This window comes from Calliphora vicina, chromosome 4 (assembly GCF_958450345.1).
Source record: "Calliphora vicina chromosome 4, idCalVici1.1, whole genome shotgun sequence".
NCBI lineage: Eukaryota > Metazoa > Arthropoda > Insecta > Diptera > Calliphoridae > Calliphora > Calliphora vicina.
The window spans coordinates 1,099,903-1,120,126 of record NC_088783.1 but is presented as its reverse complement, the minus strand read 5'-3'; the positions used below and the strand labels follow the sequence as shown (position 1 = coordinate 1,120,126).

The window sequence follows — 20,224 nt, the reverse complement described above, 5'->3', positions numbered from 1 at the left end:
TTTTGATGTTTTTTGAACTTGACTTTCTCGAAAAGATGCTTAAAGCTCCAAAACATTTAATATTATTGGGTTTTCTTCAAGTTTTAGTTAACATATTTAAATAATTTTTGATTTAATAAGCAAAACATTTATTTATTTTTTTGGGAACTAACAGAATTAATTGGAATATAACGAAGGTAGAACAAAATCTAATGGAAATTGAAGACATTATCATAATTATGTATGTATATAGAACTTTTGATCAATTTCAAGATGGATCATTTTCATCTTGACATGAATAATTTTAAAAGGTGAGATTGTATTAGTAGAAAAAAAAACTATGTGAAAACAAAAACAACACTCGTATGAGTGATTATTTTGAGTAATTTTTTGATTGAGTTTTTTTCTAGTTTCCGCTCTATGTTTTTCTATATGTACGTCAACATTTGACGAAACCGTTTACGCTTGACTAGCTCCTGTTCTGCAAATGGAATTCTGAATTATTATTAAACAATTATTTGGTTTAAGAACTTATAATTATAAAACGAGTTTCACAACCATCCAGAAAGACTGTGTAGTTAAAAAAAATTATTTTTTTTTTAAATGTGAACGAGTATCCATTAAGAAATACATAAATAGTTTATTTCTACTTGTTTTTTTTTTGGAAATTCCCCCAATTTGCGTTGTGTAGTATAAAAATTAAATTATCGACCATAAATATACAAACAAAAACACAAATAAAAACAAATCAAATTAAAGCTACAGAAATTTAACTACACAAACAATAAATAAATTTAACAAAAAATTGCACACAAATTGTTTACAAATGAATGAATGCACTTTAATCAATGAAAAAATGTGTGTTTTTTTTTTTTTTTGGCTTTTAATCGAAAACAAATATAGAGGGATTTTAGCGAATAAAATGGTGTTTTTGTGAATCGAATGTACTTTTTATAATTCTAATTGAGTGGTGTTACAAATGATTAAGTTTTTGCTGTTTGTGTGGTGTTGGGTAGTTTTTTGGTTTTTTACCTTGGGTAATTTTTGTGGTACCACTGGTGTGGGCGGCGACAATGGTTGTTTTTGTAGTTTGTTTATTTTATTATTACTCAATAATACTGAATTAATTGTTGTTGGATTTGTGGAAGTGGTCACTGTGGTTACTGATGTTGTATTTGTTGTAATATTTGTTAGGGTCTTTGGTTGCAGTTTGGGACTCTTTATTGGGTCATTTTAATTTAAATTTAATTATAATAAACATGCACATTAATTATTTGATTTTCAATATCAGTAGCATCAAGACATAATAATAGGTATTTTGATAATAAAAATTAATAATAATAATAATCTAAAAATGTATGAATGTTTAAGTTTTCGTAAAAGCTTTAATGTTATTTGAATATGTTTGTATGAAAATTAAATACTAAGAACTTTCAACAAAAACTATTTATGTCAGTATTTCTAAAATATACCATGCATAAATAATAATTTTATAATCTCCATTTAATTATGTTACGTTTTCAGTTCTTTACAGGTGTTATTAATTTCAAATGATTAAATAATGTGGATAAATACTAGAACGGGATACTTTAGGTCAATGGCATTGATATATCATACTTTAAGATCCGACTGTAAATGCCAAAGATATAACGAACAATTTAAAAAGGCAAACAAAATATATATTTTTTCGAAACTGCCTTGCTAAAATACTTTATATTAGAGGGTGTACGGGGATTTATTTTTTTGTGGTGCGGTCTAGTCCTCATGCTGCCATAAACACTATTAAATACTAATTAATTACTGAAAATTTAACACGCCCCAAAAAAATAATTTCAAAAATTTTTAAACAATAAGGTAAAATATAAAACAAGATAACATGAGAACAAAAATTTCGCATATTTACGAAACAATTTAATTTAAGTTTTAAATATTGTAGTCAATTAATGAGTGAATGAATGCATGAGAGAAATGAAGACGAATTTAATTCAATATATCAAAGTAAATCGTATAATACTTAAGAGAATAACATTTTATTTTTACGTAACCAAGTAATGATTTTAATAAAATGTTTAAAAATCTAGAAATAATTGCACATGAATGAATTTCAGGGATCTCTGGGGCAGAAAAAAATTATCGTCTACACATTGACAGACACGAATCGAGAGGAAGGGAAACATAATGATTTACTCCCTAAATCAAATATTTACAATAAAAGACGAAAGAATACAAATATGTAATGAATATCGTTGCTAAAAACTAGTTTGCCTCTCTCATTTATTTAAACTTGACCCGCATCTGATTTTTATCTAAATAACATATTATCCACTGATATAACAGCTAAGAGAACTTGAAATGGATTTATTGGCAAAACTTACCTTAATTGATGGTGGTCCACTGGAATGTGAATCATTATCTGCCAAAACAGAGGGATTATTTTCGTCAACAACAATGATTTCATAGTCACCATCTTGCATAGTACGGCCGCCTTTTAATGATGATATTTATATTAAAAAAAAATAGATAGAAAGAATAATTGATTAAAATTGTGCACTAATTATCAGTAAATAAACATACAAATGTATGTATAAGCTGTATTAAAATTTATGTGATATAAAATATATAAAAATTGCAAATCATGTTTAATATGTAAATAATTATTTAAATTGATAAGTCTCCATAAATATTTACTAAAAACTTGTTAATACAATGTGAAATAAAGAACAAAAATTATGATGGAAATGTCAGTTGTATGTCATGACTTCTTAATACATTCAAATCCGATAAAATATAAAATAAATTGTTAATTTATGAACCTGGTACGCATTACTAATCCAATTATTTTGTATTGCTTTGCCCCTTATATACATATGTAGTTATCGGGTCATTAATTGACATTTTCGATTTGTATGCGGTAAACAACTTTAGGTGATTTAGAACTAAGTATGTATATACAATGTTTATAAGCAAAACAATTCTGTTTATAAGAAAAAATATTGTAAAAAGATTCTTTTATTAGATATTTAACGTTGTGTATTTAACAACATATTTTAATTTAACACATCACCAGGGCAACCAAGAGTATGCAATATCATATTTTTTGCTGTGCGTCGTATAAACATATGAGTTAGTTATTTATCCGTTTCAGACAATTTTAAGAATTTTGCCATCGATTTGTTAATGCATGTTTTTGCATATTTTGCTCTTTATAGCATATTTTGGCATATTTAGCTCATAACAGCATATTTTTGTTGCATATTTTCTTTTTTTTTAATTATATTGTTTTCTTAATATAATTTTATTGTTTGCATAGTAATTTTTCATTTCTATATTTTACTATACTTCAGGGTCCAATGATAATTGGCCTAAGATACTTAAAGAAAAAATTAGAATACCCATAATCGCCTTATCTTCATTGAATTTTCGTGGATTTAAAGGAGCTTAATATCCGTATATTTGAATTAAATTAAAAAATACAAACACAAATATCAATTTAAATGAAATTTCAAAATATTATGTAATATGGACAATTTCTTAACAAAATTTTGGATACATTTTCAAAATACAAAACAAAAAAACTTAAGTTTGCTTTAGACAGTTATGGTTGGGCATTGACAGTTTACCATTAATATAAAATTAAACAAATGTTCAGAATATTAAGATACATTGAAAACCTCGCATTCATTGTTCGTTGATAGATTTACACAAATTCTAACGAAGATATTAGATAGATAGAGGAAACAATGCGAAGCGTTTTGCTTGTCTGCTGATATAGCCAGAGTCTCTGGCAGGAATCGAACTCGCAACTCTCAGATTGATAGTCCAGCACACTATCTTTTAGTATTTCGGGTCACCCATTTTGAGTCCCAATGATAATCGCCGCAGTCTTAAATAAAACAAAATCATTCAACTAATGTAAGGCTTTTTGATAATTCTATTTAAATTTTTGAAGTCGAATTTATTTAGATGTTAACCTAAATACATGATGAATGATCCAAAATCAATTTAAATTTTTCACCAAAAAATTAAACACGATAAAAAAGTGGTTTTAAATCTACATGTAGAATAGAAACATTTAGAGGAATTTATGCAGAACATCCTCTCCCTACTGATCCTATACATATTGGGGCACATGAATTCAGAAAGTCAAATATTATCCTAATTACTAAAAAAAATTTGAAGTGTTAGACAGTTTAAAACTGAACTTAAACTGAATTGATTAAGATTGTCTAAGAAACTCTATGGAAATCTAAAACAAAGATTTAATTTGAAAACTTAAGTAAATACATAGTAATTTATTGCAATAATAAAATGATTTATGATCTCAATATTTTCTTTACTTTCTATTTATTTGTTTAATAAAACTTTGAATTTCAACAAAAAACCACTATTTTTAAGTGCATATTTTTTATATTTTAGGAGCATATTTTTCGTTTTTAAGTGCATATTTTATGCGCATAAAACACTTTTTTTAGAGCATATTTTTGGTTGCCCTGCACATCACTTTTTAATGAAATTGGGACTTTCCTGAATTTGATAAACAATATTTAATGTAACGAAAAGATCTATAAAAGGTGTACTCATCAATCCATCCAATAAAATTTGTTTAAGTATTTGGGGTATTCACATGGTCTGCTATTAGTCATATTGTCATAATGTCCTAATATATTATAATAGTTGTTGTTGTTGTGTTTTAAACTAAAAAAAGTATTATTTTATGTCAAAACAATAAACATAGTTCAAATAGTGTTATTAGTTTAGAACTTTTTTGTTTGAAACACAGCAAAAATTTGTTTAAACTATCAAAATATATTAGGACATTATGACAATATGACCAAATAGTAGACCGTGTGAATACCCTAATTGTAAATAAGAAAACTCTTTCGAATGGATTGGAGAGTCCAAAGTAAGCATGTGACTCGCCATGTTTAATTTATTTCACAACTAATATAACAGATGCAAATTAGTTATTTACATTTTTCATTTGCGACCCACAACATATATAATTCTGGATCGTTATATATAGCGGAGTCGATATAGCCATGTTAGTCTGTATGTTGAAATCAACTTTTCGCAGCCCCAAATAACTCACAAACATGATCGATACATCAATATATCTGGAATTCACGGCTCGGTTGGTATTTAAAATCGAGGAAATCGACCCACAAATGGCTGTGATAAAAACCGGGACAACCTCGATTTTTGGCCCATTTTTTATCTACATCTGGATTACTATGTCATTAATACAGGCAACATGGATATATTATGTATAATGATAGATAGTTCAAAGTCCATTGCAACAATGTATATAAGGCTATAGTAAGTTGGGCATACATTGGGTCAAAATCGGGAAAAATATTTCACCAACAATAAAAATAAAAAATTAAAAATAAATTTGGATAAAATTAAAAAAAAAATAAAAAACAATTTGGAAAAAAAAAATTTTAAAATTTTGTTTACCTAAAAATATTTAAAATTTGTATTTTAAAGTATAATTTGGTGAAGGGTATATAAGATTCGGCAAAGCCGAATATAGATCTCTTACTTGTTAATTGTAAACTGAACCTATTTGTTTCCTCTACAATATAATACGAATTTTGGTGAACATCAAATTTTAAGAACGTGAATAAGAACAAAATACATATTTGTACTATATACAATTCGCAACATTTTTCATTTGTACGTGTATTTTGTGATTTAAATACACGATAAATAACTCTCTAAAAGTTTTTAATATAAGTATGTATGTTCTGATAATAATTATTTTATCATAAAATTAGTATTGTAACCCACTTTTCTAGAAGCTTGTTTTATTTAAATTCTTATAGGACAATTTTGACCTTAAAGAATTATATGTCTATAATGAATTAACCAGACTCAACATTCCCATTATTGTGCTTTTAGGTGCATTAAAAGTGTGCCATCAGTAAACAAGTGCTTTTGATATAAAAATTATAATTAAACCATAAACGAAAGATATGTTTTTGCTCTCAGAAAGCAAAGGATGCTCTTTAAACAATTGAATGAAATATACAAAAAAAAGAGGTAGCCGTTTTACTCTTATGTAAAAAAGAAAGTTAACAAACTAAAATAATAACAAAAAACTAATGTAGAATTTAAATCCGATAATTGAAAAAAAAAAATCGAGAAACTAAAAATAAACAACCATTAAAGAAAGACGCTTAAGGCATATAGATAAAAAATATAACAAAAACTAAAAAGTGACAACGAGTATAAAATGAAATCTTAAGACTTGTTTTAGTACTCGTGCAAGTTCTTCAAAATTAAAAATTAAAAGTAAATAATAATGATAATTATTATAAACGTAATCGCACAACTTGCTTGCCACAATTAATGAAATGCTAAACAAAAGATATGAGGATACACTCACACATCCAAAAGTTAGAAAAAACTAAACAAAAACTATACAGAATAATATAAAAAAAAGTAAAGAAAATAACAAAAGAAGACTAGAGGAGTAGTAGAACACATAACTCGCATTAATACCTGTTCCAGTTGAGGTACGGCCATTATAGCGATAATTGTTATTAATGCCATTATTGTTTTTATATACTGCAGCTCCTATAGATGTGGCTGCTGCCGCCGCTGCTGCAGATGAAGCAGCGATACCTAAACCCCCTACATGCATTCCACCAGCACCACTAACAACAGCACCTGATCCCCCCAAAACATGACCATTACGTATATGGCGGTCATTATTCATGATGGCCATAGAATTGTGATTATTGCCATTGTTATTGCTGCTGCCACAACCGAGGCTGCCGCTGCTGCTGTTAGCGTTGCTACCATTTGTGACCGGATTGGCAACAAGACCGTTTAACATGACATGTTGTGTGTGATAATCAACAATGCCGTTCGGATGTGATGTTGTACCATTTATACCATTCATCATCATGCCTGACGGTGTACGCATGTATGATTGTTGCGAGTGATGGTGATAAGAAACACTGCCCATATCTATGCCAACATTTGCACTACTACTACCACTGCCACCTACGACACTGCCGATGATGCCATTGAGATCTGGCTGTTGTTGATTTTGTTGTGGCGATGAAATTTTACCATTTAACACTTGATTACCATTCATCATACTGTAATGCCCTGCTGCTGTAGAATGTATCTGTTGTTGCTGCTGCTGCTGTTGATGCTGTTGTTGAAGATGATAGTGATGTTTTTGTCCATGCCTATGAGTGTTCGCAGCATGATGATGAGGCTGAGAAGCCAAACTTGAAAGAGAGGATGTTGAGGCTGGCTGGGATGTGTTTGTTGAAGAGGTCGAAGGGCTCGTCGATTGTGTTGCTAAAGGTGGTGACGGGCAATGGGTTGAATAAGTTGTAGTATTTATTGTATGATTATGGCTTTGATAATATTGTTGATGCTGTTGTTGCTGCTGAAGTTGTTGCTGTTGTTGTTGTTGTTGCTGCTGCTGTTGATGTGTCACGTGATGGTGATTGTGTTGTAAATGACTTGTTTGTTGCTGCTGAAGCTGTGGATGATGTGGCGGTGATGGCATTTGTTGTTGATAATATAGTTGTTGTTGGTGATGTGGTTGATGTTGCATTGTAGGCTGTTGTTGCATATTTGATGCTGGCACATGGTTATGATGTGTACCGGGTAAAAATTGTGGGTACACATGATGTGACCATTGCGGAAACAGAGGACGACCTGACGATTCTACTCAGGGAATAATGATTTCAAAATTCCAGATAATGTTTCAAATAATGAATGTCAAAATAATATCATTTCGCGAAAAGTAATAACAAAAAATTGTAATCGGAAAATATTGAATGGAAGTATGTATGTATGGTTTTACGTTTATGCACAAAATGATCATTTAAATCATTAATTTAAATAATTATTTCTCATCGCCATTACCATAAAACAATAACGAAATCATCGATTAAATATAAACATAAATGTCAATAAAAAAGATAAAAACATGTTGTTATTATTATACATTTTAAATTGATCATGTCACACAAGTAGAGGAATAGGGAAGTATTGTACATTTGGTGACATTTCCGTTGAAATGTTTATTTACAGAGTCATGTTTTTGGTGTAGTTGTTGGTTAAACACAAAATTATATGAATTTTAAATAATTTTGTATTTTTTTTTTATTTTTTATTTTTTGTTGTTGTTTGTTTTTGTTATTTTTTGGTTTTCATGTAAATATTATTATCATACAAAAAAATCCGAATAAAAGCAGCATGGAAAATTAAACACGAAAAATAAACAGAGAAAAAAATATAAAGAGGGTGTAATGATTAGCAATACATCTAGCAATGACAGTAATAGAAAAAAAACGAGAACTTTCATTAAACACATATGTATTTATACATAAATGAAGAGGAATAACACAGGCCAAATGGGAAAACGTCAAACGTTAAAAGGGATAATGAAAGTTTAGTTTTTTACATCATTTACTTTCTGTCTTTAAAATATAGAGGGTAACATTGACATTTGAAATTAAAAATCTATTATTAAATATTTTTGAGATTGTATTTTTTTTTAATTTTTAATTTAATAAGAACAAAAATAATTATATAACTAATTAGTTTTCTAATTATTTAAAATGAATAAAAATAATAAAAATATAATAGCTACCCCCTTTTATAAAATTATTCATACATATGTAACTAAAATAAATAATAAAACTTTAACTCATAAATGTGAAAATTTCAATAATATACATACATACTATGTAGGATTTATGTATTTTAAGAAATAAAACTACTATCACTTATTACAAAACAATAAATAAAAAAAAATCCAATTTCTTTACTTTTGATAAAAATAGTGAAAATGTTTGTGCAGTTTTTATGTTTTTTTTTTTTTTTTTTTTTAATTTTATTTTTTGATTAAAACCATAAATAAGTAAAGAAAAAAAATGTAAAATTTTTCAAAAATTATTTCATAAAATATCTTACCGGCAGTAGCTCTTTGCATAACAGGTGATTGTCTCTGAATCTGAGGCTCAGCAGGTGGCTCGAGAATGTCGCGATATTTCGACACCATTAACACTGAGATAAAGTAAACAATTGCCAATGACAGAAACTGAGCTTGCTTTGTCTCCTCCTATAATAATACACAAATATGCACCAAATACAAAATAATAAAAATATTAAATATACATACAGTAGCGAGCATAAAAAATGCAACGCTATGCAATGTGATTTTGCTCAAAAATCAAATTGGATACATTTTTGAGCACTGATTTTGCTCAAAAATGTATCCAATTGTACGCACACATCTGCTGTTTTTATATTCTCATTGATCATAGGCAATTATTGTATGAAATTTTGACCAATATTTTTTTACGTAAGGATAATTATAATTATAAAATTATAAAATTTTTAGTAATTGGATACCTTTTTGAGCGAAATCAGTGTTGTTGAAAATCACATTGCATAGCGTTGCATTTTGTTTGTATGTATGTATGTATGTATGTATGTATGTATGTATGTATGTATGTATGTATGTATGTATGTATGTATGTATGTATGTATGTATGTATGTATGTATGTATGTATGTATGTATGTATGTATGTATGTATGTATGTATGTATGTATGTATGTATGTATGTATGTATGTATGTATGTATGTATGTATGTATGTATGTATGTATGTATGTATGTATGTATGTATGTATGTATGTATGTGGAAACACTACATTTCCAGTAGCATTAGTAACACTTACAACATCTCTATATATAACAGCTCTCAAACGATTTACGTCCATATCTTGTAATAATTTCTCAGGATCCTTAACAGGAGATAGCTGACCTGTTATTGACTCCACAATATTCTGTAAATATAAAAACAACATCCATCAACATCCAAAAAAAAAAAAAACTCCTACGATTTTTTTATTTTTTGCATCCATATAAATCGTCCCATCCTAATGCCTATAAATACATACATATGTATGTACAACAAATTACAGAAAGAACAATGTGTATTGAACACGAACACCGGAACGGAACTTACCTTGGGTGACGCTTGAGCACCACGGATGAGTGCTTGTAGATGGGCTGCTCCAGGGACATCTCGTGCCATTGCACCAACATTATATCGTGTACGTTCCTTACATTCGAGACAATTACGTACTGCACAAGTACAAACCAAACGTAGGCACTGGCGTAATATGCCACCACTAGACATATTCTTTTCGGCTTCCAATTCCCCGAAATTCAATGATGTTGCAAAAATTAACACATCTGCCATGTTAACAAGACGTTGCAAAAAAGAAACGGCAACTTCTAGTGGCATACCTTGAGTAGGTTCGAGAACATCGAGTTCAGACTAAAATTTAAATAGAGTAACATAATTTCAGATAAATTTTAAAACAATATGTTCATTTCTTAGTTTTAGACGATGATAATTAGACTCATCCGTGATAAATACATTTTTAATGGATATGTCTAATGTACATATGGATATGATACATATGTATATACATATTTGATTATATGATATTTGTTTCTAAGTATTCTTACATTTGGTGATGTGGCAGAGGCCAACAATGGCAATAAACCACCACAGGCAATTATCAAATTATCAGCAAGTTGCGAAATCAAGTGCACTGTATTCACAACAAATATCGCGTTCTCGCTGGAATTGACAAAATCCAATACACTCTTCGTCGAATGTGAACGCCACACTTGTATGTCCGTTTCCAATGAAAATAGAACGTCCGATAGCAAACGTTGATGTATATACGACCATTTGAATTCTGGTATACGGAACGGTGGACGTGTAGGACCAGGACTAAACATGGGTCGAGTAGAGCCAGACTTGGGACGCTGCTGGTGCTGTTGATGCTGCGGCTGTTGTTGTTGCTGTTGTTGAGGATAACTGTGTTGTTTCGTATCATCTATTAAAATTAAACATAAGTAAATGGAAAGTTTATACATATTTAGCTATTTTTCTGTTCTATGACTATTTATTTTTGGTAAAACCCAAACAAAAACATTCATATTAATGAGTAAGTTATAGCAGTTGATGGTTTACTGAATTTTTACTCTCTTGTCTAATGTGTCGTAAATTTAAGTTTAATTGCGAGTAAATAAAAAAGATACATTTATAAAAAGTTCAACCCTCTGGCGTTTAGTTGTTTAAATAAGAATCAGCAATCATACTATATAATAAAGATCTACTAGGTTGGTAACGTAATTTAACTGTACACATACAGTAGATTTTCCTCAAGTGTTTATTTAGTAGAAAAGTAAAACGATATCTTGTATTTAAATAGGGTTGACTGTTTAAATTGTTTTCTTGTCTAAACGAAGCGTAAATGTGTGGCATGTTTAATACCCTAGACAAATTAGATCCAGAGAATGCATAGCTGAATTCATAACGACATAACTTATATATATATACATACATATATACATTTACACATACAGTGACTGAGAAAAGTCTACGTACGACCATTATTTTCGTAACTCGCGGGCTTCTAAACCATAATAAGTAAAAGTAATGATGCAGTTTTATTTCAAATGCATTTTAAGTAATGTAACGTAACAGAAAAATATCGCTAAATTTATAATTAATTTAACTTTTATTAACAAAAAATTAAAAAAATATATTGACAAAAGTCTACATACGATCTGTACACTAAATAAACATTTTTCAGCGAATACAAATTTTCATTAAATTCAATATTTCGTTGAGCCACCACGGGCAACGTCTGGGCATCTTTGACAATTTGAGACCAATGTTTCGGATCGTTATCTTGCTGAAAAATCCAACCTTAACCAAGACTTAAAATATCAACGGATGCTCTCAAATTTTGTTCCAAAATGGATTTGTACTGATAACGATCCATATTATCCTCAATAAACACTAACTTTCCCACTACAGAAGCAGCGACAGTACCCCAAACCATCACACTGCCAACACCATGCTTAACTGTAGCGAGTAAGTTTTTCGGATCCATTGCTCCCATCACTTCCAAATATGATATACTTCAACTCATCAGTGAACAAAACTCGCTTCCAGAATTCCATGTCCTTTTCAATGTGCTTTTGGGCGAATTCTAAACGAAGTTTGCGATCCGTTCGCTAATTTACGAGGAGTTCTGCTTTAATTACCATTATTATTCAAGGTTCTTTGAATTGTTCGTGGATGAACAATAACTTCTGATCTTGTTGCGAGTTCTTTGGCCAATTTCGTGGTATTTACTTTTGAGTTTTGTTGAATTCTTTTAAAATGAAGATTACATCTCTACGATGTAGTTTCTTTTGGCGACCACTTCGCAGCTTAACTCTACCAGTGTTTTCAAAGTTACTGAATATTGTTTGAACTGTAGACTTAATAAATTGCATGCTTATCTGTTGGTATTAGGGTATTCGAATTATTCGATTTTTCTCTTGTTCGAATAAAACGAATAATTCGAATAAGAGATTTTCACTTGTTCGAATAATTCGATCACACGTTTAAAATTAATCGAATTATTCGAATAATTTAAATTTTTTTTTAAAAGTAAAGAATGAAGTTTTGATGTCGTTTTATTAATATTTTATTGTTAAAGAAAAACCAAAAATAACGTTAAAGTTAACAATTCAAGTATTGATAATGTTAAAAAACATTCGAAAACAAAGTCCATCATTAAATTTTCAAAAGAAATATTCTGATCAGATTAACTCCCGAACAATCTACAAAACAATTGACTAGCAAACCCTTTAGTTTTGGAGCTATGCTTTAAAAAATTGGAACTAGTTGGACATGATCCTGAATTCAAATACAATATAAACGTATTAAGATCTGCTTTATATCGTTCATTAATTCGGGTTTTTTAATTGAGTAACTAATTCTTTAGTAAATTAATCATTCACTATTTCTAAATTATTTATAACAAATTGTATTATACATCAAGCTCTGTCAACGTTGCCGAATCTTTTCTTAATAAAGTGGTCTTGAGGAATTACCCAATAAAGGGAATCTGTCCAAAGTTTGATATCATCAAGTCAGGCAGTGCATGATTGACGCATTTACAAATACGCAAAAAGTTTAGTACCATGTTAGACAAAGATGCTCAACGATGTTCAAAATCATGTATAAGAAGAACTCCATGCTTTTCTTGCAACAAAACGTTAGTTTGCAATATTTGTGTTTATCATTCGATTTATTAAATATTTTGCAACACTTACGTACGCTGTTAATAACATCACTTATATACATATATTTTAACATCATGGCCTTCATCTATTTCAATGTAATCATTATAAATATCATCCTCAATACCACTTTCGACGACCGTTTCAAAATCACATTCTCCATCACAGCCAACTCCACTTTAATCTAAGTTAATATTTTGATTATTAATTGCGATTCTTCTAATATTTCGCCAGCTAAGTAATAAATATTTCATTCCGTACCTTTTATTTTCATTGGTTCAAGTTAACAATTTTGAAAGATTTGTTTTTAGATTGTAACTTCTTGCAGTAATATATATATGTTTATAGATATCGGAACACTCATCTACAGTGATCGAAAGTCCCTTTGAATTTAGTTATTTGTCTGTGGTCGTATGTAGACTTTTGTCAATGTTTTTTATGAATAATTTTGCAAGTTTACATTGCAACAACATTTTTTTTGGTGCATAGCAATAAAAATAGATTTCAAACAAAACTGCATTATTTTTTTTATTTTTTACCGGGTTTTCTCTCATAAAGTGGCAAAAATTGTGGTCTTACGTAGACTTATGTCGACCACTGTAGGTATACATATATTATATGCACATTAGGGTGGGTCGATTTTTTTTACGAAAAATCGTATAGCAGAAACGCATTCTACGGAAAATTCTATGACATTTTCCCCGAGGAACCATAGGTCTAAAATCAAATCCTATCTTGCGCATTTCGTCTTTTATCCAATGATGTTTCAATATAATTTTTTTTTAATAGTTTTTTTTTATTGTATAAAAGACGAAATGCGCAAGGTAGGATTTGATTTTAGACCTATGGGTTCTTGAGGAAACTTTCTTAGAATTTTCCGTAGATTGCGTTTCTGCTATACGATTTTTTACTTTTTGATCCTCCATACAAATCGACCCAGCCTAATGTACATATTTATGTATGAAAGATGTTGTATGGAATTTTTGTGAAAAGAAAATTCAAGTAGAAAACTAAATAAGTTTTACTCTTGCTCCATTTTATGGTGTATCATTTGGTGCTGTCAATGTAATTGCATTGCAAAGCTATACATACATAAATTTGTATGTACGTATTTGTACATTAGGATGACCCCGTTTGTAATTTCTTATTTTTAAATTTTATAAATTGGCTTAAGCATTTTTTTTGGAATTAATTGCATATTATTCTTTTTACATTTCGAAATTCAACAACTTCAAATCAACAAGTTAAGAACAACATGCACAAATATGTTTGGCAAACACAAAAAATAAATAAATTTTTTTTACAAAAGACAAATAAATTATGTCATTTTATGAAAGATATTTTAAAATTTTATTACAATAAAATGAATTTAAAGCTTTAATTTATATTTGCCCTATGCATATCCATGTTTATTTTCTTTATTTTTAACATAATCAGTTGTACGAGTTATTAATTGTACGAGAATATTGTTAAATCTAAAATGTTTGTGTAAAATCGTTTTAGTTAGGAACATTGACAACTTTGGCATTGGGATCACCCTAATGTACTAAATGTCTGTATATCCATCCAATGTTTATGTTGAAAGTCTTTATATTTCTTTGGATAATATAAATATCTGAACACTTCCACACATACATCTAAAGATTTTTAATATTATGCTATTTATTTGCCTTTTTATTTTTACAATTTAGCTGGTAATGTTTGCTAAATCTGGTTGGTATTTGCTGAGATTTTTATTACACAGTTTCAATTTATATTAAAGGTAGCGATTAAGTCAACTGCTCCGGGTGGGTAGTTGATGTGAAAGTAAATAGGTATGGATAAGTGTGTACAAAGCAATTCTATTTTTTCTGGTATTTTTTTTAAATATTGATTTTTTAATTTGTAATATACATATAATACGGAAGATATTAAAGTATTTTTTTAATGTACATTGAGTAATAGTTGGAAAGTATATATGTATGTACATTAGGGATATCACTAATTTTGGCAAACTTTTTGGCATACCACTACGTGATGGGCAATATTGTCATTTGGAATCAAAAACATCACGCACCAACACCAATTTCTAAAATCAACCAATTTTTTTTTCACTGAAACATTATATAAATAATTTCATATTTCATATTTTTTTTTCAAGTGTGAGGAATGCTTTCCTTAATTAAAAATTATCTTTTGAAGTATGTCCGCGGTTGTTATTAAAACAAAATATATTGTATTTTAAAATAATTGAAAATATTTCATGAAAAACGTTATTGCGTTTGGTGCGTGAACTTTTTTAACAACCGCGAATAAATTATACCGTGGTTTTTCATATTTTTTAATGCTCTATTCGACTATGCTATGCAAATTTGCATATTTGCAGAAATTGTCATTAGTTATATCCCTAATGTACATATGTATGTATATTTAATCTTAATTAGAGTGGTTATTTTCCAATTTTCCGTTTTTTTTAAACCGGTTTTTACAAAAGGACGGTTTTCGAGTTATTCGACAAACCGGTTTTTTTGTCTCGAATTATTCGACAAAATCGAATATTTTTTTTATTTATTTTAAGATTTTGCGATTACTTTTAATAATTAGTGATAACTTTACACAGCACATTTCTTCTAAATGTGTAATATAATATAACCGTTTGTCTTTTAAATTGGAGTATATCATAAAAAGTCATTGATACTGTACCACTACCATTGTCACTACAGATTTTAATAACAAGATTTAATCGTTCCAGCTTCCTATACGTAGATATATGTAGGTTTAGAATATATTGAATGTGACTCGCAAAATTTAGAAGCTCAGCTCGGTTTAACAGTAAAAGAAGTTCGAAATCCACAAAAAAAATAGTTTTATAACAACTAGCGACTTAAAACCAGATTTTGATTACTTGGAAAATTTTTCAAAAAGCTAAAATAAAGTAAATCTTTTATACAATGCAAGTTCAACTATAAGTGAACGTGTTATTTCTGTTACTTTTTTAATCAAAAATAAATTGAGGAATCGTGAGTCCTCAAATATTATTTTAAAAAATACAACTAACTATTAGTATGTGTTAATATTATATAAATATATATCTTGTCTTTTGATTTAAAATAGTAAATAAATTTAAAGTTGTGTTAAATAAATTTAATTTAAATACATTTTTAAAAGACTGAATGATTTTTTAATTAGTTTTAATAAAAAAAAAATATTTAAGCTTAATTTATACCTCAATTCATAAATTGACAAAAAATTTAAAAACCGGTTATTCGAGCCGTTTTTTGATTGAAAAAAACGAAAACCAGTTTTTAAAAATTACGCTTTTTCGAATTATTCGAAAACCGGTTTTTGGAATATGTCGAATATTTCATCAACATATACATAAGTCTTTCAAAAATTTCAATTTAATACGAGCAGCAAAACTAAAAGCACTCTAACTTAATACTGACATGATTGATTTTTGGAATGTTGCATAACATCAGTATTAATGTATGTAATTAAATTTTGTAAATTAATTATTAAAAAAATTGGTAAATTAAAATTTAAAGTATGTGTATAGCGAAAGGGTTTAAAATGTTTACTAGGTTTGGAAATGTTCAATACTGAAAGAAATGTATGTATGGATGTATGTATATCTAAATGATAATTAATATTTTTGTATATTTGTAATTAATGAATTAATTAACGATATCGGGTTTTTATGTCTAGTTGCATATAGCAATTCACGCATTTTGTTGATATTTGGTGTTAAAGAAGAATTTAATTTTTCCATATTTCTAAGAATTGTAGAGGTTTTGAAATATTGATTCCATCTGACATCTACTCTCTGATACAAACACGTGGGTCTACTGATTTTCTGAATTTCATTAAAGAAACCGGAATTTTATTACCGGTGTTTTACCGAAAAAAGTAGTTTCTAAATGGTATTGGTTGCCAAACTTGTTTAATATTTATTAAATTAAGTAGCTGCAATCAAAATAAAATTACCAACAATTACAAACAAAAATCAAATAAATGTTTCTTTCATTTTTGGATTTAGAATTTACATAAACAAAATATTAAGTTTTTTTTTAGCTGTATTAAGTCATAAACACTCTGACGTAAATGCAAATGTTGCGAGTCAGCAGATACGCTTTGCTTATCAATGGTATGTGTAAGTAGTTACTCGTAAATGTATCGTTGCTACACATTGTCCTGATAAAATGATATTCTCCTTTAACAACATTTTCACATTTTAAATGTTAATCCCTATATATTCAATAATTTTCAATAACAAAGTGTGATATAAATGCGAGTAAATGATAAATGCTATTGACTAGGATTCTGTAACTGAATATTTACCGAAATGTTGATTTTCAACTTGAGTACTGGCACTTTGTTGTTTCTGTTGAGGTTGCGAATGAGGGACCTGAGAAGGTATATGTTCCTCAGTTTCGCCTATGGACTGATTTGTTTGAGTTTCCTGACTAACTGCAGTCTCTGACTCAATGTGACTTTCGTGCGTCAAATCTTGTTGGAATTTTTGTGTGTTATCTTCGGTATGGTCGATTCCATCTTGAATTTCTTCTTCTAATGCATCTTGATTTTCACATTTCCGTTGTTCTGTTTCTTGCTCTTCAAACACTTTTTTCTCGGCCAAGTCTACTATTGTGGACACAGTCTCTTCTACCAGATCGTCCACTACAGTTTGTACCATATTGGCTACATTTTGATTATTTTCGCTTTCTGTATCATTTTGTACTTTTTCCTCCGGGCAAGTACTTTCAGCAGGAGAATCTAAAGAAATTGCTTTTTCCACAGCAGCTTGTATAACATCTTCAATAATTTCCTTAGCGGTTTCACTAAGAAAGTCTTCCGATGACACTTCTACGGTAGAGTCGGGATTGTTCAACGAATTTTCATCGATATTTTCATAAATATTGTTGGTATTATTATTATTCTTATTGGCTTCCGTTATTGGTTCCAGATGTTGGTCTTGTGAAGAAATCTCAATAACTTTATCTATTAACTCATCAACTATATCTTTGACTGTGGTAGTTTCAGCGGGATCTTCATGTAAATTTACTATTGATTCGTCCACCATCGAAGTACTTGATACTGTAGTTTCAGGACTAAGCGAAGATATTTCTTCCGTTGTTTCTACGGTTGTAGATAAAGACGAACTTACTTCTAATTCACCTAAATCTTTTTGTGCTGTTCGTTCTGCAACTGCAACTGCAACAGTGGCTGTCGTTGTTGCTTCGACTATCGTTTGACATTCATTGTTATTCAAATTATTCTGTTCCGTAACGTGAGTTTGTTCAGTCTTTTTACAGTCCTCGCTAATGTCAGGTATGATTTCATTATTTGCGTTTATTTCAGCTGATAATTGGTCTGTTGTTGTTGCAGTAATGTTGTTGTTTAGGAGATTTTTGTTATTGAGTTGTGTTATTTTTGTATGAGTTGCATTATCTTCAGCAGTTGTTGGTGGGTGTTCAAAGGACGGTTCTTTGATTTGTTTCTTTTCATTATTTAAAACACCCTGTACTACTTCGTTTACAGCCAATTCAATTTCTTCATCCTTTATAACTGACGATGCTTCCTGTAATTCATCGGCTAAAAGTTTGCAATCGGCTAAAGATTTCTCCGAGTTCTGTAGAACTAATGCAATGTGGGCATCGTCATTGGATGAGTCTGTTTTAGCATTTTCGATTTCAAGCTCCTCTAAATCGCTGATATTTAAAGATTCCCTTAGGGCTTCTTGTCCCGTGGATGTAATTATTTTGGCGGGTGTTGAGGTGGCACTGGTAGTCTTGGAAGAGGGGGTATGGCCATTACAGTTAACGGCAGTTACTATTATCTCAGATTTTATATGTTCATTATAAACATCGCTCACACTCGATATACTAGATTTGACTGTTTCATTGGCGATGGCATCTTTTGTGGTATCTGGTAATTTGTCAGATTCATTTGCGCAATCACATTTGCCCTCTGTTTCATCTCTTTCCGTCTCCACATCGTCCATATCGTTCTCTTGATTATGATTCAAACACTCTTCCGTTTCCATCTCATCCTCGCCATCTTCATCTACTTGAGGTACATCTTCTAATGATGCTACCGACGCTGCATTGTGAACTACTCCATGTTGTTGCTGATGTAATTCTTCACGCTCCCATCCACTGATGGTACTTATTGGTCTCGCCTGTCTTAAGGCAGGATCAGTTATGTTGTCTGTTCGCTGCCTTTCGTAGTGTTCATACATTTGAGCAAATTGTAGTTTAAATTCTTCATACGAAACTTTTGAATGCACAATGGCTAATGTGTCAACCCAAACTCGCCAACCTCCATATTCATATTTAATGGCATGATGTAAAAGCATACGAAACAAAGAATAAACCATATCGGAAATTTTTTGTTCCTCTGTATTTTTCGGATGGATATAGGCCATTGCAATGAGCCACTCTTGCCACACAGACATTTGCAGAACCGTGCGTCTATTTTCACGATTGCTATTACAAAGTAATGTCATATCGGAAAGAAACAGTTTTTTTACTTCAATCAACGATTCAGTTTGCTTGGATTGCCTAATTAAAGTGGCCACTACCTTCAGCATCACTGGAATAGAACAAACAGAAAGAAAATATTTTTTTTTATTTTTCTGCAGAGCCTAAAAAAGCAAATCACTTTGAAAATGTTGTTTGTAGAAAATGTGAATAGTAAGTAAATGCGTACGAACATATTAGGGTAGTTTTTATGAAATAGAATTGTTCCTTTTAGTGTAAAAATACGATTGTAAAAGTTTTAGCTCAATCGGACTTTGCCTTCCCGTGCCGAAAGAGTCCTGAAGTTTTCAAAAAGGCTATCGCTAACAGCTTCTACTACCTGACTGATACCAGAAGCTGTTCATCAGCTCCAATATTGCAACAACAAACAAAATTGGGATTCCCATATTTTAACTTTCTGCTGTAATACATGATTAGTAATGAAAAATTAACTAGTTGAGGTCAAAATGAGAAAAAGTAGTAGTCATTTTATAGCTTCGAGGCACTTTCGGCACGGAAAGGCAAAGTCCGACTGTGCTAAAACTTTAACAATCGTATTTTTACACTAAAAGGAACAATTCTAGACGTGAGCATCTATAAAAATCGGAAA

General features: G+C 29.8%; 1 protein-coding gene across 10 annotated transcripts in view; it reads right to left on the bottom strand.

Annotated features, from left to right (window-relative positions):
- Positions 1–20,224, bottom strand: part of rg (rugose) — a 361,631-nt gene that overhangs the window by 16,980 nt on the left and 324,427 nt on the right. For 6 of the 10 annotated variants that reach the window (XM_065507267.1, XM_065507264.1, XM_065507265.1 and 3 more), the window contains 7 exons: positions 17,435–19,687; positions 10,496–10,872; positions 9,987–10,301; positions 9,697–9,804; positions 8,926–9,073; positions 2,355–2,464; positions 1,012–1,197 (listed from right to left, as the gene is read on the bottom strand). In XM_065507267.1, coding sequence (XP_065363339.1) covers positions 1,012–1,197; positions 2,355–2,464; positions 8,926–9,073; positions 9,697–9,804; positions 9,987–10,301; positions 10,496–10,872; positions 17,435–19,687 — 3,497 coding nt within the window. Of the gene's footprint in view, positions 1–1,011; positions 1,198–2,354; positions 2,465–6,483; positions 7,675–8,925; positions 9,074–9,696; positions 9,805–9,986; positions 10,302–10,495; positions 10,873–17,434; positions 19,688–20,224 lie in introns of all 10 variants that reach the window. The other 4 variants (XM_065507268.1, XM_065507273.1, XM_065507271.1 and 1 more) reach the window with 2 other exon arrangements.